Source organism: Notamacropus eugenii, chromosome 1, assembly GCF_028372415.1.
Source record: "Notamacropus eugenii isolate mMacEug1 chromosome 1, mMacEug1.pri_v2, whole genome shotgun sequence".
Lineage (NCBI taxonomy): Eukaryota > Metazoa > Chordata > Mammalia > Diprotodontia > Macropodidae > Notamacropus > Notamacropus eugenii.
Genome location: NC_092872.1, coordinates 169,849,779 through 169,868,296, shown reverse-complemented (window position 1 = coordinate 169,868,296; position 18,518 = coordinate 169,849,779). Strand labels below are relative to the sequence as shown.

At 48.9% G+C, this 18,518-nt stretch overlaps 2 protein-coding genes across 9 annotated transcripts in view; both read right to left on the bottom strand.

Annotated features, from left to right (window-relative positions):
- The window catches only part of LOC140510130 (guanosine-3',5'-bis(diphosphate) 3'-pyrophosphohydrolase MESH1-like), a 28,487-nt gene extending 14,075 nt beyond the window's left edge, over positions 1–14,412 (bottom strand). For 2 of the 4 annotated variants that reach the window (XM_072618518.1, XM_072618509.1), the window contains exons 1-15: positions 13,184–13,268; positions 12,518–12,761; positions 11,857–11,897; positions 9,523–9,641; positions 8,250–8,380; positions 7,834–7,990; positions 7,492–7,635; positions 6,911–6,996; positions 6,339–6,570; positions 5,624–5,808; positions 4,885–5,070; positions 3,827–4,010; positions 3,015–3,194; positions 1,642–1,963; positions 887–1,142 (exon numbers count right to left, since the gene is read on the bottom strand). In XM_072618518.1, the coding sequence (XP_072474619.1) occupies positions 887–1,142; positions 1,642–1,963; positions 3,015–3,194; positions 3,827–4,010; positions 4,885–5,070; positions 5,624–5,808; positions 6,339–6,570; positions 6,911–6,996; positions 7,492–7,635; positions 7,834–7,990; positions 8,250–8,380; positions 9,523–9,641; positions 11,857–11,897; positions 12,518–12,761; positions 13,184–13,265 (2,549 nt within the window). In that variant the 5' untranslated portion in view covers positions 13,266–13,268. Of the gene's footprint in view, positions 1–391; positions 770–886; positions 1,143–1,641; positions 1,964–3,014; positions 3,195–3,826; positions 4,011–4,884; positions 5,071–5,623; positions 5,809–6,338; positions 6,571–6,910; positions 6,997–7,491; positions 7,636–7,833; positions 7,991–8,249; positions 8,381–9,522; positions 9,642–11,856; positions 11,898–12,517 lie in introns of those variants that run through there. The other 2 variants (XM_072618482.1, XM_072618489.1) reach the window with 2 other exon arrangements.
- On the bottom strand, positions 13,752–18,482 carry GDPGP1 (GDP-D-glucose phosphorylase 1). Of its 5 annotated transcripts, none has more exons than XM_072618599.1 (3): positions 16,623–18,482; positions 14,476–15,696; positions 13,752–13,818 (listed from the first exon to the last, which is right to left on the bottom strand). In XM_072618599.1, exon 2 carries the CDS (start codon positions 15,641–15,643, stop codon positions 14,480–14,482), a length of 1,164 nt encoding a protein of 387 aa, XP_072474700.1. In that variant the 5' UTR covers positions 15,644–15,696; positions 16,623–18,482; the 3' UTR covers positions 13,752–13,818; positions 14,476–14,479. The 5 variants fall into 5 exon arrangements, with proteins under 5 accessions (XP_072474700.1, XP_072474672.1, XP_072474681.1 ...); XM_072618571.1 differs by lacking the exon at positions 13,752–13,818 and having other exon boundaries at positions 14,353–15,696; positions 16,623–16,785; positions 17,031–17,222; XM_072618580.1 differs by lacking the exon at positions 13,752–13,818 and having other exon boundaries at positions 14,353–15,696; positions 16,623–16,785; positions 17,097–17,222.
- Positions 18,483–18,518: the final 36 nt, after the last annotated feature.

The following is an 18,518-nucleotide window of genomic DNA, read 5'->3' as shown; positions in this document are numbered from 1 at the left end:
CTCGAGGTCCCTTAGGCCAGGCCCCGGGGTCGGGCCGGCCCCGGGCGGCCCCGCCACGCCGCGCACCACGAGCCGAGACCAGGAGGCGGCGCGCAGCCGGGAGGCCGCCAAGAAGCTGGAGGCGGCGGCCATGACGCCGGCACGGTCAGGCCGGGCGGAGGAGGACAAGGAAGCGGACCCGCGGAGGCTCAGACGGGGCAGGAAGCGGAAGGGGCCGGCTCAGTACCAAGCCCACCGGAAGGCGCCGCGGGACGGCGAAGAGAAGCTGGGGCTCGGCCGTGTCATGACAGGTGAGGGGGCTGGAGCTCAGGGGCAGCCCTCATGGAGGCCCAGGGCGCCCTCGTTCGGCCCCTGAAACGCGAGACGCCAGGGCGAGTCAGAGGCGGGAAGGGAAACGCTATAAAACTTTAATAAAAAGACGGATACAATTGCAAAGAGCTCAGTCTCGGCTCCAGCCGCGGCTGGCCTCGAGCTGCCCCGTCGGCCACAGGCGGCCGTGGCGAGGCGGCGCGCCCCTCCCCAGGCGCGCACGGGCGCGCGCACGCCAGGCCTCACGTCGCACCACGCCGCGCCGACGTCCTCGGGAGCGCTGGCAGCCCCGCGCCCTGTCCCCGGCTCCGCGCGGCTGGGGGCTAAGGGCCCTGCTGTGCGTGGCTGCCCTCCAGCCCAGGTCCGAGGTCCGCTCTCTTCGGCCCAGATGGTGCCTCTGCCCTCTGCCTTCCAAGGACCAGGAGGCTCATTCTTCCGGCCCTGGGCTCAGGTGCATCACCTGGGGGACAGAGGGGACCTGAGCCTGGGGGCTTGGGGCGCGCTCGAGGCCTCTTTTCCCTCGGCACGTCCTTACACGAGAGCCTGACCGTCCGTGAGCCCGCCGGACCCCCCTTACCTGTGGTGGCCGATGTTGAGGAGGCTCAAGGGGTTGGAGTGGCGCAGGAGGGGTGCCGAGGCAGGGCACAGCGTCAGCTCGCGGGTCGTGGCCCTGTGCCTGGATTCCGTCATGGAGGGCAAGCTGCAGCCGGCCCAGGAGTCACTTGCATCTCTCTCGGGGTGCAGAAGGTAGCCCTGCCTTGGGGTTAGGGAGGGCGGCACTGATCCTGCCAATGCCCGGTTCATGGCGTCTAGCCTTCGGTTTGCTTGGCTCTCTGAAATACAAAGGGGGCCTGACAGTCTGCGAGCGCCCCCAGCCCTGGGCCGCTTATCCAAACTGGGAATGTGGCCCCCGGGAGCATGGAGTGAGGCCATGTTTCCCAAAATTTTACCTTGTCCTTGTGATACCCTTTGACTTTGGCTTCTTCATTCTCTAGCCTCATCTCGGCCTTTCAGCCCACGAGCCCTGCTCACTGCTCTGTGCTTATTTACTTAGGTACCAACTTCCCTAGACTGAGGATTTCCCATCCCCACTGTCCTATAGATGCTCTGTGGTATGTTCTTTGGAGTTTTAGCTGAGCTGTGTGCCAGAAAGAACTTGACAAGGTGGGAGAGGCTGAAGTAGTTGAGAAAGGATGGTGACAACCCTACAGGGTTGGAAGAATCAGATGTCTCAGATAAGTGGGAAGAGGCAGTGGCCAAACCAAGCGTTGGGGAAGAGCTGCAAAGAGCCCTTTACTGAGAACTTCTCAGACGAGATATTTAGGTACTTACGGCTATCATGCTTGCCTCGAACACTGGAAAAATAACGTCTGCCTGACTTCTTCATTGTCAGTGAGCAGGAGCCGCTGCCTGAAGAAGAGGTACCTAGCCAGTTGAGGTTCTTGGGCTGCAGCTGGCACTGGGAGGGGTGAGGGATGGTTGTTCTCATGTTTGACAGCGGACCCAGGATGTTGGGGATGAATGTGTGAGTCCGGACTGGTTGTATGAAGTTAGGGCCCAGTTCTGGGACAGATCCTTCTCTTAGAAGGGACAAAGGGACGAGATTCACAGACTGCACTTCTCGGTTGCCAAGCCCATCTTGGTGAAATCTAGCCTAGAAGAAGAGCAGTGCCTTACTATCTTTGTTGGGAGGAAGGACATTTGGGAAGAAATAGGTGGCCAAAACTGTTTCTTCTAGAAGAACCACTGTCCAACCAACTTTTCCTTTTGACTGCACTGGCAGGTCCAACAAAGTTTTTTTGCTTTTTACCCACCCACTTCTCTTTAGATCAGGTCCTTAACAGAATCAAGATAAGGCCCTAGGCAAGGACTGAAAATTATACTTTCCTGCATTTGAAAATTGTATTCCTCAGAGGATTTGAGGCTATACTGTAAATCAGCGGTTGTGAAACTTGCAGTTCCCTAGTGTGGCCCTAACTAGATTAAAACGTAATTGAGAAGTGTTTAACAAAATAAATAAAAATACAGTACAACACAGGTGATGTTAATTTGTTGTTTTCTAAGTCACTATGCAGCTGCAGAGATCCATTTCTATTTGAGTTTGCCACTAATGCTGTAAAATCATTCAACTTGACTAATATTAACATGCCATGAAAAGCAGACTTTTCTGCCATTATAAATATATGCATTTATTTAAAAACAATATTAAATATCTCCTTTGTTGTACTTCCTTACCCCTGGCTCAAAGACACTGCATTTTAGGTGATTGCCTACTATGTTTAGTAGTCCTGATTCTGAGCCCTGGCAATTCTGGAAAAACAGCCATTCAGAAGCCACAGGGAACTTAAGCATTTAAGGCTTTGGCTTTGATTTCAGTGTGGCAGGAGTATTTGGGGCAATACCCTAATCTCTCCAAACAAAAAAAAGAGGATACTATCCTGACTAGGTAGCTTAGGAGCCATGGATACTACATACTACTTGTTAGGAGTGCTCCTTAACTGCATCCAAGTGTCAAGGAACACAGGATTTTGGAGTCAGATGTGCTCAAGGAGTCCAAACCTTCCCCTTATTCAGACCCAAGCACGCATTGCTTCACCAACTTGCTGTGTCAGGCACCATCCTGAACTAGCCGACCAGCATTATCCCCTAACATGCTCTATAGCTCCTTTTCCCCATGCTATAGAAGCCTGTGAAAGGGCTCTCACCCGATTTGTAGGGAATTTATTCTGGGATCGCTGAGTGGGGTGCAGCATGCGGGTAAGCTGATCTACAATACCCAGACTACGAATAAGGTTCTCCCTTTGAAGAAGGGACTTCATCCGCTCCAGCTCTTCCTCCTCCACAATTTCTTGAGGCTGCATGGTGTCCACCTGGACTGCTGGGAGCTACAGAAGACACAAGTGATAAATGAAAGGCCCCAAACTATCAGCAAAACCTGTTACCATTAACGGGGCCTGCATAGTGCAAGGTCATCTCCCCGTACTTCTCACCACAACAACATTCTTCGTTTTTCTACCCACCACCCCCAGCCTTATCATCCCTGCTTGTGGCTTGGCTGACGATTCATCTGTTTTTTGTACCAAGTACCAACTATCATGCTACTCATACAACCCCAAATTTCCCCTTGGTAATAGGTTTATCCTTTCAGATTTAAATATCTTTCCTCTTTCATTGCTTTCCTGTACCTGAACAAAATCTTTCTAGAAGATCAGGTTCAATCTACTGATTAAATCAGAAGTTTAAAAATTATTTCATATCTCACAATTTTCCTGCATTCCTGATTTTACTACTGAGGAAGCCTGGTGTAGTGGAAAGAGCAGGCCAAGAGAAGTCCTGAAACATGGGTTCTTGTCCATCTCTGCTACTTATTTGGTTGTAACATTTGAGCAAATCATTTAACCTTTCTAAGCCTCAGTTTCCTCATCTGTAAAATGAGGAATTTTTACCATATGACCTCTCAAGCCCCTTCTAGATCTCAGAATAACTGATTCTGTGATTAAGTTTAAGCCAATGACACCTGCTTTTCTTGGTTCCTGGACCTTATATAGCTCAAACGAGTAGGCAGGCCCTTGGGCCCTACCCTGGACCTGTTCTTTTCTCCCGCTGATTCGCCCTGGTTGACATCCTTATTTTCTTTCCTTCTCTTGTTGCCTGTGGCCTCAAGCTGTTCCTGCTTCAGGCGGATCTCCTCCAGTTGCTGCCTGGCAAGACAAAGCAGTCTCTAGGTACTAGAGTAATGGAGGAGGGTAGGAAGAATATGTGTATAGAGATTCTAAACTGGGATTCCCAAAATTGACAAAAGTAGGGGGTTGGGGGGGGGGGGTGGAGAAAGCCGGTGGGAAACTTGCTAACACAACCTACATTTGAATGAGGAATTAGAATCTGAAAGAAAGAACAACTCCATTCTTTTAAGCTTCTGGCTTCCTCACACAACCAGTGAGTAGAGGTTAGACTCCAAAACCCGAGATGTTCTTCCCTCATACTAGTGTGATTATGGGAAGCACGAGCAAGTCTTTCTAAGTCAAGTCAACAAGCATTTAATAAGTACTTACTATTTCAAATACAAAGAAAGGCAAAAAAAGTTCCTGCTCTCAAGGAGCTCACATCCTAATGGGGGATACAACATATAAACTACTGTGATCTACATAGCTGGAAAATGGGAGGTAATCTCCGAGGAAAAGCTATGGGGGAGGGGTGAAGGAAGGAATTAGTAAGGATCCCTCTTGAAGAATCTTGAGGGAAGCCAGGAGATAAAGACAAGGGTTCAATAGCTACCAGAATCTTTATTGTGTGATAAATTACGGATTGAATGAGCCTCAAAAGTAGGAAAGGCTGCTGAATGTGATAGAGGAAGACTGGAAATGGTAATGAGGAGAGCAAAAAGTATTCCTATTCTCTGAGCATGACCAGATTTTCAGGGGCCGGAGTTGGAGAGGGGGAGGTATGAGTGAAAGTACAACTGGTGTTGGACATGGTGTCATCAGAAGGGAACCAGGTCTCAGTACCAGAAGATGGAAGGAGTGAGAAAATAAAAAGTTTCAGATGAAAGCAAGTTTGTTAAATTGGGCAGTGTACCTGGCACATTCTTCCCGTGCTTTAGAGGCAGCCGTCTCCTGGAAAAGGGAGCCGTTGTGCTTGAAGAAGGGTGCATACTTCTCAGTGTCTGGCCCAGGGTAAATACGCCGGTAGCCACCGAGGTGAGAGTTCTCGTACTTTTCCTGGTCCAGCATTGCTGCATTCGATGACTCCATTTGTTCTCGTCTGTGGAAATCATGCTTAGCTTAGGGAAGTGTACATGTTTGTTGAGTGTTTGATTCAGGGTGTGGGCCTGAAAAGATTTGTCTCCCTACCTTCCTACCTGCCAGTTGGAAACCTTAGTCCGGAACCACCTTAAGGATGACTTAAACCAGCCAAATCCAATGTGCCTCCTAACAGAAAACCCCTCTGTGGCCCAAACCTACTTGTGAGATTATAAATTCATCCATACTTTGGTGCTGCTGAATTTACTAATTGTGGCAGTGCCAACCTACTTAGCGTGCAACAGGTTATTTTTTTGTTTTGCCTTTTGATTTTCGAATACAGAGGGCTATACTAGAGGAAACATACTGCTACTTTTATGTTTCAGGATAGCAGCATCATTCATGGCTTCATTTTCTATGCTACCAATCTTTGTCATCAGAAATTAAGTGTTGTTCCAACCTGTAGAAAAGATATAAACCACCAATCCCTGCCTGCTGGGAGCTTTCACTCGAGGGGTAGGCAAATGCATGATGTAACAGACATAAGTAACTGTATACATAAAACATCAGAATACCGGGATTCTCGTGGTTGCTGATGACACTGGAAAAGCCTCTCCTTAACTCTACGCTTGTCCTCTTCTAGCACCTTCTTCTTGTCACAGCCTCGTAGGTTGATAAGGTTCATGGCATCACCAAGAAGTGCATCCTTCACTTCCCGGTCAAGGCATGAATCTGTGGTGAAGCTCGGAGAGTGATTGACCTATTAGGAAGAGTCATGATCCATCCCCTGCCTAAGTCCCCCTAGAATGCTAGGGATAACGGAAAGCTCATTACAGAGATATTCCTTTCAGTGGCTAAAGATGAACAGTCGACATCTGGTTTTAATCAGCAACAACCAGGTTGTGACAAAGGTCCCTATAAATTTCACAATTAGTAAGGGCAAGGCAAAGAGATTGTGACTACTAAAGTGAGACTCATTATAAACCAGTCAGCATCCCAAATCCAGCTTTACGTGGTGGGCAAGAGGGGCATTTGCATGGGGTTAGGACCCAGTAAGTTTTGACTCCACACACAGACATAAGCCGCTCCTTTCTGCCTACAATAGCTTGTCAATACAGATAAGGCAGGTACGTATATGTATATGTATATAAACTTCCTTCACTTCCTTTTCAACCACTTAACTCCATGCCTATATCTTAGACCAGGGGCTCACTGCTTTACAGGGACAGAGTTATCAATTGGACTGCTCCCTTGATCTTGGTTTTCCAACATCCTGGGGACTGTCCTCACCTCTAGCAGCCAGGGCTTCAGCTTGTGGTCCAGTAAGATATCAAAGCCAAGGATCTCAAAGCAGGCACAAGTGCCACTACCCAAATACTGTGGAAAGCAGGTTCGATAGTTGTGTCGAAGGACGGAATGAGCAGAGATTATGGTCTTGATGATGATATCCTCGATGTCCCCCCACAGTTCTCTTGGCTCGTAGCTGTGGTCCCTCAGCCAGGTATTGAGTGTTGACAGCTTCCTGTGAGGCCCAGTACTCAGAGGACTCAGGAAACTCTCTAACACTAAGCCCATACCCTTCTGGTTTCAAAGGAAATCATTCTTAAGAGTGAGGATTGGAATCTGGGTATATGATTTTCTGTGTTGGATACAGTGATGGGATTCATGGGCATACCCTGGGAAAGGGTCCAAGAGAACCTGAGATAGGAAAAGACTGTTCCTGAATGTTCCAGAGAAGCTGGCCTCCAAAGAGGGTTAGTGAGACTTGGGTTACTTGGGTTAGTGAGACTTTCACAGTTCCTGTGCAGGGCTGGACTGGGCTGGGGTGAGAGAACAATAGAAGTTGGGGGAGATAAAAGTACCTCTTGCTGCCAACAGTTTCATCCCGGACAAAATTTTCATTGTGTTTGTTGATGGCGTAGTTGGTCAGGTGCATGCAGACATCATCCTGTGAAAGAGCCAGTTTAATATTCTCAGGTTATCATAAGGAAGTATATTTCTAACCCCATCCTACACTCTTTCATTTCACTCCTCCCCCAAGATTTTTGCCTGTGACCCTATAGGTTTCCAAATGACTTTAAAAATTCACCCTTTCACTTAGGCCCTGTGATTTCCCTTCCTCAAGTGTCTTTGACTGGGAAGAAAGTTATTAAATTCTGCTAAATTTATCTTTGGTTCCATCTCACCCCAAACTATTATTATTCTTCTCAGCTATGATATTTCTCCATACTATTATACTACTCTCAGGAAAAGTTGTCAAGTCAAATTATGAGTATCTCCCTCTGGCATCCTTTCTTGTAAACGGGTAGAAATTAAAAGTTAATTTTTTCCAAGTTTCTCCAACAAAAGCAATGTTGTTGTAAGGACTTGTTGACAAGGGGAGAACACCAGAACACTGATTGTACATACTTGTACTTCAGGGCTGCCTTTTAGGTCCTCATACCAGATTGCTGATGCTGGGTTCCATGTAAGGCATAGTGGCAAAGCGGGCTAAGCCTTCTTCATACATGAAGACACGAAGTGGGTCACAGGATGTAATCAGGACATAGATTCTCATATCAAACTTGAAGCCATCAATGAGGAAGGGCTGAGAGAGAGTGATCCCCATGAGGGAAGCAAGCAGTAGGAACTAAAACTGAAGAAAGTGGAGGGCAAAAGGGTGCTGAAACCAGTTCCCACCCACATGATTCTAGGCAGATGCAATCAGATTCAGTTTTGTGTCAAGAAAAAAATGGTAATAGCGAGTAATGAGAAGTCAGTGGTCTAGACTCTAAGTCAAACTCACCTTGGATATGTACTGCTGACAGATCATATGCTCTCCTGGTTTGATCTCCCGAGGATTCCGGGTGATGAAGATGCCACGTCCCTGGCAGCCACTGTCTGGCTTACAGATATAAGTACGAGTTTTCCGCTGACGCCCGTGGTTCTGAAAGTCCCCATAGCTGTTTGGCACAGTGGTAGTGATCAGAAAGCTTCTAGGTATGGTTGCTGCTCACCCATAGGATCCTTTGAGTGATTTCCTCTTATTCACTGTGTGACTCTTGGAACACCCATTCTCAGGTCAGTTTTTCTTTGGCCAACTGAATTCCTCTCCTAGTTTTTATCCCTGTGTGCCATTCTAACATAACAAGATGAGTCTGAAAGGGGCATGGAGAACTACATTCTGCCATCTATCTCAACATTAGACCAAATTTTACTTACTCTGCAGGGAGGCACCAGGTCCGGGGGAAGATATTGTACTCAGAAGGATAGAGCTTGTGCATGCGGTTGAGATTTCGGGCAAGTAGATCTTTGCGACAGATTTCTGTCATGCCTGGAAAGTGGTTGATTTTCTAAAAAAGATAGGGCAGGCACGTTCATCTAAGCAAAGTGGGTGTTAGTTTCTTAGATTCAGACGTTAGCAGAAGCAGTAAAGGAAAATGAGAGGGGAGAGATACAGAGAACACAAGGAGGGTAGCAGTGCCCCCCAAGAGAGGTATTTTAATGAAGGTAGGTGTCTCTTTCAGACACTAGAAAGAAGAACCACCCATGCTGCCCAGGGAATATGACAAGGCCAGGGAATATCAGGTGAAGGGCACTGGATCCATTGCAGTCCATTTACATTCATAACTCTTGGCCCTCTAGGTCCCTTCCAACATACTGATCCTAAAAGGGACTGCTTCTGACAGTAAAACCAGTATATGGTTAGAATACAAAGCAAGCACAAGGGTTCTTAAGAATTTAAAAGGAAACAAAAGAAGTAAATAAATATCAACTACAGCAGAAGGGATTTTATAAGACTACTAATCATCTAGGGAGAAAATGGCATTCGATGTGCCAAAATAATTCCAGGCATTGAGGAGGTGATGGGACAGTTGGGACATATAAGCAATGAAGCAAAAGAAGCAGATCCTTGGATTTAGAGGTAAAGATGGATATAATAATAAAAACAATAGCTAGAATTTATATAGCATTTTAAAGTTCACAAAATGCTTTACTGATATCTCATGGCTTCTAGAGAGTGCCTGGCATATAGTAAGTGCTTAATAAATGCTCGATCTGTTCTCTCTGTCTGTCTGTCTCCCTTAAAACCTCATCATGCTATCATGCTATACAGAATTCTTAGGGAGCAAAGATTCGTTCCTCAGAAGTTTCTGGTAGTGGTCTTCCCTGAAATCACATCTTTGAGGTACTGAACAAAGGGAAAAAAGTGTATTCCTGGTTATCTTTACACAGATAGGGGTTAGACACTCTAATGCAGAGGTTCCCAAACTTATTTGGCCTACCGCCCACTTAAAAAAAAAATTAGTGCCCCCCCCAGGGGTTAGGTTAGGTTAACCCTTATTTTTATTCAATACCCCCCAATTACACCTGAGGCTAGTGCTACCCCCTTGGATCGTTCTAGCACCCCTCCCTGGGCAGTATCATCTGCTTCAGGAACCTAGGCAGTGGTACAGCCGCCTTCCCCTGGAGTCTCTTCCCAAGAAGTTAATACCTGGAACCTCTTCATGTCCATAACACGCTCCAGTGAGACAGAACAGTCAGTCCAGTACACTGTCCATTCCTCATCCTCCCCCACCTCTTTCAGGCCACAGAGTTGAGCTGCTCGTCGAACTGAAAAGACAGAAACATGCTGACACTGACCTCCAAGGCACATACCACGTAGAACAGTGAAAAGTGATTGTGACTGACCACTGCCTAAATCGTGAAGAGTAAGAATACTTACTATGGGTGAGGGGCAGATTCAACACTGCAGTTTAACATATGACATTCCTACGTCTATTATTCCATCAGAGAACTTCTAAGATCTGTCTTCAACAGAGAAACTAAAACCTGGCTCTACTTTAATCAGCTAAGTTAGCTGATTAATCAGTTAGTCCAACCAATGAACTAGGTCTTAATTCTCCAGAGCCATTGCTAAGGTACAAGAGCCTTGTTCTCAAACCCATGCTTTAGAGAGCTCAGGTGAAAGATTTAGTACCACTAGGGTACCTCTCACCAGGCACTAGGAAAGAAAAGAGTAAATGGTTTCCTCAGCTGGCATTAAAAAAGACTTGAAGCTCACACAATCATTGGTAAACCCATATGGCAGTGAGTTTATGAACTGCCATCTGCCAGGTCCTCCCTTATCCTGTGTCTTTTCTTTTTTATCCCTTTTTCCTTTCCAGGCTATTTTTGATGTTTATTTAACTTTATTTCAGTCAAATAAAAATGTGAAGGTAGTGGGGGTGCTGTGATTCCTTGGAGGCCTTTATCATCTGTTGCACCTCCCTAAAAGGGCCTGGCATGCCCATTTCCTACATCCTAAAAGCCTTCTTGTCCCAAACACCTCTTCTCCCTTGATCCCATATTAGAGTTTTAAACTGACTTAGCATCCATCTGTCTGTCTGTGTTCATCCTTTGTTTTTGAAAAAGACCATGACATCAGAGAAATGATGACATGACTTGCACTTGACTTTGTTTTGAGTGAGGGAGGGCTGTGCAGGGTCACCAACCGCACTTTCTCCCCCTGAGCCATTGGGTCCAATGACCAGATATCACCATTGTACGAAAGAACCTTGTGTGGGTTATCTTAGTGATAAATTTTTTTTTCAAAGGATTGGGTTCTCAGTTCAGTTTCTGGGTGGACAATGCCTAGACTGAATTAATACTTAGGTCTTATTAGAGGGACTCATTTCTCTGGGAATCATTCTTACCTCTCCGGTCAAACCTGATAATTTCTACATACAACCTGTGGTATTGATTATTCCCCATGACAATTATATCAGTTGTCAAATGCTAACCTATAGCCAGTCTAGTCATCTATTCATTCAATAAGGATTGTTAGCATTCATAGATTTAGAGCTGTAAGGGACTTTTAAAAGTCATGTAGTCCATCCCTACCCCCTTATTTTGGAAATGGAGATTCAGACAGATGAAGCAACTTCCCCAAGGCCTCACAGGTCTGTAAGTGGAAGAGTCTGGATTTAACCACATTTCCACTACATCATACTGCCTTGTGTCTTGATCCCATCCTTCCTTTCTCATCTGGGACCTTATTATCTCAATCATCTCTTCACCACTCACTTCCATCTGAAAACCTGCCCATTTATCTCCTTCCTAAAAACAGTTTCTCTGATCCCCTAACCCATCGTTCTCTAATGTAACTGTATCCATTTACTGAAGCTCAGGTAAAATGCCATATCCTCAGTGTCTTTTCCATGGTCTCAGTGACCTCTCCCCTCCTATGAACTGTTGCCTTTTTTGTACTTCCCTTATGCTTTCACATTCTCTATTATAATCACCTGTATACCTCTCTCCTACTCCACTTTACGCTTCTTAAAGACAAAGCATCTAGCCTTGTATTTTGTGCTTAGTTGAATAATTTAGTCACTAGTTTGTGGAGTAATTTCATGGATCTTAAAAGCTGAAGCATACCCAGAGATTAAGGTTATGTCAGTACTGATGTTATCCCATACAACTTAGCAGGAACCTTCCTGCTGAGGCTTAACTTCCACGAAGGAAGCTTACTGCTAACAGACCCTGCCTTTCGGAGACTATGACGGGTATTTAGAGTAGCCACACGCATCCTGGAGAAGCCCTGTCTTGGAGAAAGGTAAAAAAGCTCTTACGGAGGGCAGCTAGATGGTTCAGTGGATAGAGCACTGGGTTTGGAGTCAGGAATACCTGAGCTCAAATTTGGCCTCAGATTTACTAGCTGCATGACCCTGGGCAAGTCACTTAACCCTGAATGCCTCAGTTTCCTCATCTGTAAATGAGCTGGAGAAGGAAATGCCCAACCCCTCCAGTATCTTCGCCAAGGACACCACGGAACAACAAAAGTTCTTACCGCTCTCATACTTGCAATTGGTCAGGTTGATAGTCAAGAGCCTGCAGTGGAGGGAGATGCAAAAACAAGTGAGACTTAAAGACAGAAGGAGGGTGGCGGGTGGGTAGGTCCGGCCCCCAAGAGGACCCCTGAGGAGCTCCCCAAATTCTCCTATCAGCCGCGGAGGCCCCGGAACGCCAGCAGGCTCAGATCTGTCCGGCTGTCCCGGCCCATTAGGTACCGACACCGCTGGTTCCAGCACCGCGTCAGCTGCTGCACGTCCCCAGCCTCTACTCCCACCATCGACCCTCAGAATCACCTTCCTTACGAACCCTCAGCAGGGGTCCAGCACTGCCTGTTAAACAGCGAAGAGTTCCGGGCCGCAGCGCCCGGCCTCGGAGGGTCACTCACTTCGTCCCCCTAAACTCCTGCCCAGACCGGGCTACCCTCACCGCACCCAGCGCGGCTTCTGGCCCGGAAAGCCCGCCTCCCCTCCCCGCTCTCCACCCTTACAGCCAGCTGAAACACAAGTCTCTGTCGGGACTTGGCGGTGACGGGCACAGAGAAGCGGACTAATCAACGTTCATTGTATTGGGACAGCCGCGGCAGCCTAATGAACCAGACAAGATGAGGGGGGAAGCGTCGTCCCCGCCCCCCGGGCGGCCGCGGGGGCTCTCGTTACCTCCGTTTCCGCCGCCTCTTCTTCTTCCCCACGTCCGAGTCCTCCGGCTCGGAGGGGGCCGCTGTCTTCTGAAGCGCCTTGGCCGCGGCGGACGGGGCCCCGTTCCCCCCCGCCTCGGCGCCGGCCTGCTGCGAGGCGCCGGCCGCGCCCCTGCGGGGGCTCTCCTCCTCCGACTCCTCCTCCTCGCCGTACTCCTCCTCCGACTCGCTGGTCTTGCAGACAGCATTCTCCATGCTCGTAGGTTCTGGGCGGAGGCGGACAGGGGGTCAGGGGGGCTGCCCGGGCCCCGAGGCTCGTCCGCAGCCGGTCGCACGGGGGTCTTCCCCGTACGCACACACATAGGGTATGGATTCGGGGGCGCAGGCAAGCATAGTGACGCCTGCTTCAGCGAACCTGGGGGCGTGACCGCGGCGGGCAGGCAGCGGAGGCTCCGGGGCGGCCCACCAGGGCGGGGCACGCCGCTGGGGCGGCCGAGGAAGGAGGGGCACAGCCTTTCATTGGCTGGAGGGAAGGGATGCTAATCACCGGAGGCTCAGCGAGGGGGGTGGGGGAGCGGCCCGGCCCGGCCGAGGTCTCATCCCCTCCCCTCGCCCAGCGCCTGACTCGTCTGCCTCCCAGGCTGTGGGGAACCACCTCCTGCCGCTCTCCCGGCCCCTGGGCTCTCACCTAGCACCGAGACCCCGGCGGCGGCGGCGCCTCCACAGGCTCGCAGCGCCGCCGCCGCCGCCGCCGCCGATGCTGTCGCCATGGACACGCCTCAGAGAGGCGTTCTGGAGGGGCGGGGCCTCCCCCCTAGGCCACACCCACCCTGGCCTTCGCCGCAGCCATCTTAGGCCCCGCAGCAAGAGACCCCGACTCCGCAGCCCTCGCGACTACACGGACGGCAGCGGCCGCCGCCGCCTCGCGAACCTAGTCGTCTTTCCGAACTGCCCGTGAGGCACACTGGAACTTGTAGTTTCTAGGGAGCCAAACTCCAGAACGTCGGTAAAGGCCCGAAGCGGCTCACTGCCTAGATTTGCCGAGCCGTCGCGGCCCCGGCGTCTACGAGCTTCGGCCGGAAGGGGGCGCCCGCCGGGCAGGGGGGGAGGGGGAGAGGTTGTCAATTACACGATCCGAGGGCAGCAGCTGGAAGACCGGGCTTCTACCCCCTGCTGTGGCCGCTAATGGTGGGCGGGTCACTTAACTTCTCCCCGCCCAGCTCTGTAGAAAATTAAGTGGAGAGCAGTTTAACAGATATGGAAAGAGCTGTGAGGGTTTATTGAACAGATTCCTCCTCGATTTGAAGGGAGACGTGTGTGTTACTGCAATAGAATTCGAGAAACATTTATTAAGCATATCTACATGTGCAGGGCACTGCAATAAAAGCTACTGTCTGCCTCCAAGGACCTTGCATTCGTGTACACAAATAAATAATACAAGATAATAATGAGGAAGGAGAGAATGCAAACTGGGGGTGAGGAATGGACCAGGAAAGGTTTTCTGAAGGAAACAGCACCTCAGGAAGGCAAGGACTCTGAAAGGCAGTAATGAAGAGGGAGGGCATTCCAAGCATGGAGAGATGTGTGGAACTGTGAGGTTGGAAACGCTGAGCTCAGCAACAGCTGGCCAGTAGTCCAGTTTGGCTGACCCGTGGTAGGCACGTAGGGAATTAATTTGAAAGAAGTTAGGAAAAGTAGGTTGGAAGTGAGGATGTGGAGAGCTTTGAATGTCAGACCTCTAAGGAATTTGTATTATAGCCTAAAAACAATAGGGGTCACTGAAGGTTTTTTTTAGTAGTTATGACTTAAGAGAAACACGCAAAGGAAGAACAAGATAAATTAGAAAATAAATTGTTGTTGTTGTTGTGTTTGTCCTTCATTTTGGAAGACCATGACATCAGAGAAATGATGATATGACTTGCACTTGACTTTGTTTAGGGAGGGCTGAGAAAATAAATATCACCCAGGCAAGGTACCTACTGTGCTATGCCAGGAGGGACACCAGTGCTTCTTGAAGTTGTAAAAACTGAGATGGAGGCAGGAGAGATTGCTGAATGAGATTTAGAGCTGAAGCTTCCGTCAAGCTTTGGAAATCCTGAGGTGTTTTAACAGGCAGATGTCCTGCCAGCTCACAGAGTGCTACATTGAAAGCCTCCCCCTCCTTAACCCCAAAGCTGGACTTCCGGGCCCACAGAATGACCCGGACACCAGCGTAGGCCAATGAGGATGGTGGGTTTCCAGGTGGGGCTCCCCGGGTCACAAATAAGTTATGTGCAATCTCCTGGTCAACGAGGTAGTTGGTGACCTGGCAGACCTTGTCTACCAGTGCCTGCAATTTTGGTCCTGGCTCATCCACATAAAATAGAAAACCAGGGGCTGGGAGTCCTTCTAGTAGGTGAATATGACCATTGGGATCTAGTGGCTGGCTTGGAGCTGTCTCTACTGGCAGTTTATGGGCTAGGTAGTAACCATGCAAATGTAAGTGGTTAACAGAAGCCAAACCACCTAGACTGTTGAAGCCCACCCGGAAGCCAGGGTGGGTGCTAAGCATGACAGCCTCCACCCCAAATTGTAATGGGTCTGGCATGAGCATCTGTGGTAGCCCTTGGGTTGGCTGTGGCACAAACAGCACATGTCCCCATTCCAAGGGACTGACATTGATAATTACCAGGACCTCAGTGCACTGGAGAGCCATCGGAAAGCCTGGATCTCGGCGCAGGCGGAAGAGGATTTCTCCTGGATGGATCTTATTGAAATTGAACTGCTGAGGGTCAAATGCCTGCCTCACACTCTGGATGTTCTGAGGGCATCTTCTCTGTATGCCCCGATCCACGTTCAGCTGAGCCACAAAACCCAGAGGGCCAGGAAGGATTTGGGTTTGCAGTTCCCCAAGGCAGTAACGAAACAATCCTTGTTCCATCCGTTGTTTCCAAGATGATTGGAGGGTACAATCAAAACGAGACAGCAAAGGGGGACACTGGATGCCAGATTCACTAGTCTGCCATTGTATCCCTTCCACTATCAGTTCCTCGAAGCAGTACACAAAATCCAACACTCCCAGCCCAACTGGGGGTCTTGACGGTTCATCACAGCTATTGCTCTGAAGCGGCAAATTTGAAGTTTCATTTATATTCTGTGGTACAGCCATACGAAAAGGGCACAGATTTCAAGTTCTACCAGGTATGGGTTCCTCCAGGTGACCTGGAACACAAGAGCAATAGAGTATGGTGTCACATTTCGAAGGGCTTTAAAAAAATCTTGGCTGCTGGGTTTTGTTTTTTTTAGGTAACCTTTAAAAGTAACTTTTTATAGTAGAGCACAGACCCTGGAGTAAGGAGGGCCTGACACACCTGAGTGTGTCAACTTGACACACTCACTAGCTGTGTGACCTTGGGCAAGTCACTTAACCCCAATAGCCTTGCCTTCCCCACCTCCAAAAAAAATATCAAACAAACCAAACAAAAAGTAACTTTTACAGTTTTGGAAAAAATACTGTTGTAAATCTATTTCTGTAAAAACAGGTTTCTCCGCTGCTGGGGTCTGTACATATTAATCTTCCCCATGATATGTAATAATATTATAGTTTCTCAATATGTATGCAAGGCCAAAGGAAAATTGATAACCTAATAAAGATTACAAATCCTGTCCCATAACATTTTCCATCTGCCATTGTACCAACTCCTTGAAATTCTCACTTTTAGTTCCATATCCCTCTAATGAGTCCAGAAACAAAGGGAGGCAAAAGTACCTCAAGTTAAAATTTACATTTATGTTGCCTGATAGCAGACCCCCAGTCATCTTCTCTCAGTAGTACAAAACAGGTGACACTTTGGAAAGGGAGTATTCTTCCTAAGCGAGTTAGCCATGAGGCTTGAGGCTCAGGAAGGCAGTGGAGAGGACAGGCCCACAGTTGGGTGTCAGATAATTGGGTTATTAATTGATTAAGCATCTGTTGACCCACTCCTATATGAAGCACAAGATATACGATGAGGAATTAGAGATGTTCCTCACCCTTCAAAGAGTGTAGTTTTACAGTAGGAGATGTAAGACAGGTACAGAAATGACCATTCACATATTAGCATTTACTCGGTAGATGATGCATTATATAGTTTTTAAAGAACACATACATTTAAATACTTGCTCCATCTTCATATAAACTCGCCATGAGGCAGAGATAGGGCAGGTGCCCCGGCGTTACCGAAGGATCTGGAGGTTCAGCGATTGCACAGTCTAAGTCATAGTAAGTGATGGAACCAGAGGGCAAGCCAGCAGAGGAGAGAGCCGCGGGCCCTGGGGGTAGAAGGCTTTGCTGCTCATTTCCCACCCTCCCCTTTTCCGGCTCCAAATAAGGTGCTCCTCCCACTGACGTGGGCGAGACCTAATAAGTTTCATTAGAGACAACAGGAAAAAAAGGGGGGAGGGCGAAATTGACGAGGAGGAGGAGGAGCATCAAAGGGAAGCTTCCTGCATCCACCCTCCCCTGGCTCCCAGCACAGAGGTCTCCAAACAATCGCTGTCCACATGCTCCTCCCTACCCCTTCTGCGCTCCTCCAGGCAGCGAGTGCACCGTCTGTCTGTCCTCGCTCCCCGACTCTCCTCACCTCGGCTCTTCCCAGCAGGCTATGCTAGGTGGGTGCAGGTGCCTTGTCCAAGGTCTGGGAAGAGGAAACTGGCAGCCCCACTTCCTGAACGCTTCGGGGGTCACGGATGCGCATGCGCCTCATTTAAGGGGCAGGATCATCGACTATGAGGTAGAGATCACCCCCCGCCCTCTCGAGGAGCAAATGGGCGGGGCCTGCTAATTAGGCCCCGCCCCCTCCAGTCTCAAGAGGAGAAGACCCTGGCATCCCGACCTACTCCCGCTCTCTGGAGCTCAGTCAGATTTTAGGATCCCAGGATTCAGGACTGAAAGGGGACTTTGCGAGATCATCTTGTCCCTTAGCCTCGTTTTATAGAGTTTCGATCCTCCTGAAATGAGGTACCGTTTTAGGGGAGATCCTGGCTCGAACCCTCATTTCTGGCAAACGCTCTCTTATTAGACCGTAGAAGACACACACTTCCAATACGGACATACCAACAACGTGACAGCCAGACATGAAGCTACATAAGTCCAAATTAGGGGATCAGATAGTGAAATATTCTCCGCACTCATCTCTGCAATCTCCTGCTCTTCCAGGGAATTAATTTAATTCCCCAGCATAGCCCCAGAAGAACAGTCACTTCATAATCTCCAGGGGTCTCTCCTCGGCCTCCTTGAAGAAAGTTGTGCTGATTCTGGAATCTCAAGGTCAGCCAGCCAGTCAACAACTATTCATTAAGGGCCTGCTATGTGCCAGGAACGGTGCTAAACACGGAGACGAAAGAAAGAAAAAGACAGTCCCTGCCCTCTCCACGAGCTCACAGTCTATTAGGAGACAAAAAGCAAACACGTTTACAAACAGGCTACACACAGGATAAAACAGGGTGGTGAATTGGGAAGGACGGCACTGGAATGAAGAGAGGCTAGGACAGGCTTCCGGTAGAAGAGAGGTTTTTTTGTTGGGATCTAAAGGAAACCAGAGGGGTGAGCAGCGGCCGGAGCAGAGGAAGGAGAGCGTTCCAGGCATGGGTTACAGTCAGAGAAAGCTCCCCGGAGCCCAGAGAGATGCCAGAGACCAGCGTCATGGAATGGAAGCGTACGCGTCGGGGATTATAGAGTGAGAAGATGGGTAAGGCAGGACGGCCATTGGTTAGAAATAGCTTGGAACGCCAAGCGGAGCATTTTGTGTTTGCTCCTGGAAGTGATCGGAAGCCACTGGAATTTATTGAGTAGGGGGGCGACAAGGTTGGACCTTCGACTTAGGAAGTAAACCAAGAGTACTTCACTCCAAGCGGTTTCCGAAAGTCGGGGGTGGGGGGTGAGGGTGGCGGAGGTCGGGGGGAAGTATCTAATTGGCTTCTCCTTCAAACCCTGGGGCTCACTAGAGAGACTGTAGTAGTTTAAAAAGCTCCCGCTTTATGGTGCAATCTCCACCAAAGTCCTT

Bases quoted from the DNA above. Each gene is read 5' to 3' on its own strand.
- GDPGP1 (XM_072618599.1), bottom strand. From the start codon at position 15,643: ATGGCTGTACCACAGAATATAAATGAAACTTCAAATTTGCCGCTTCAG.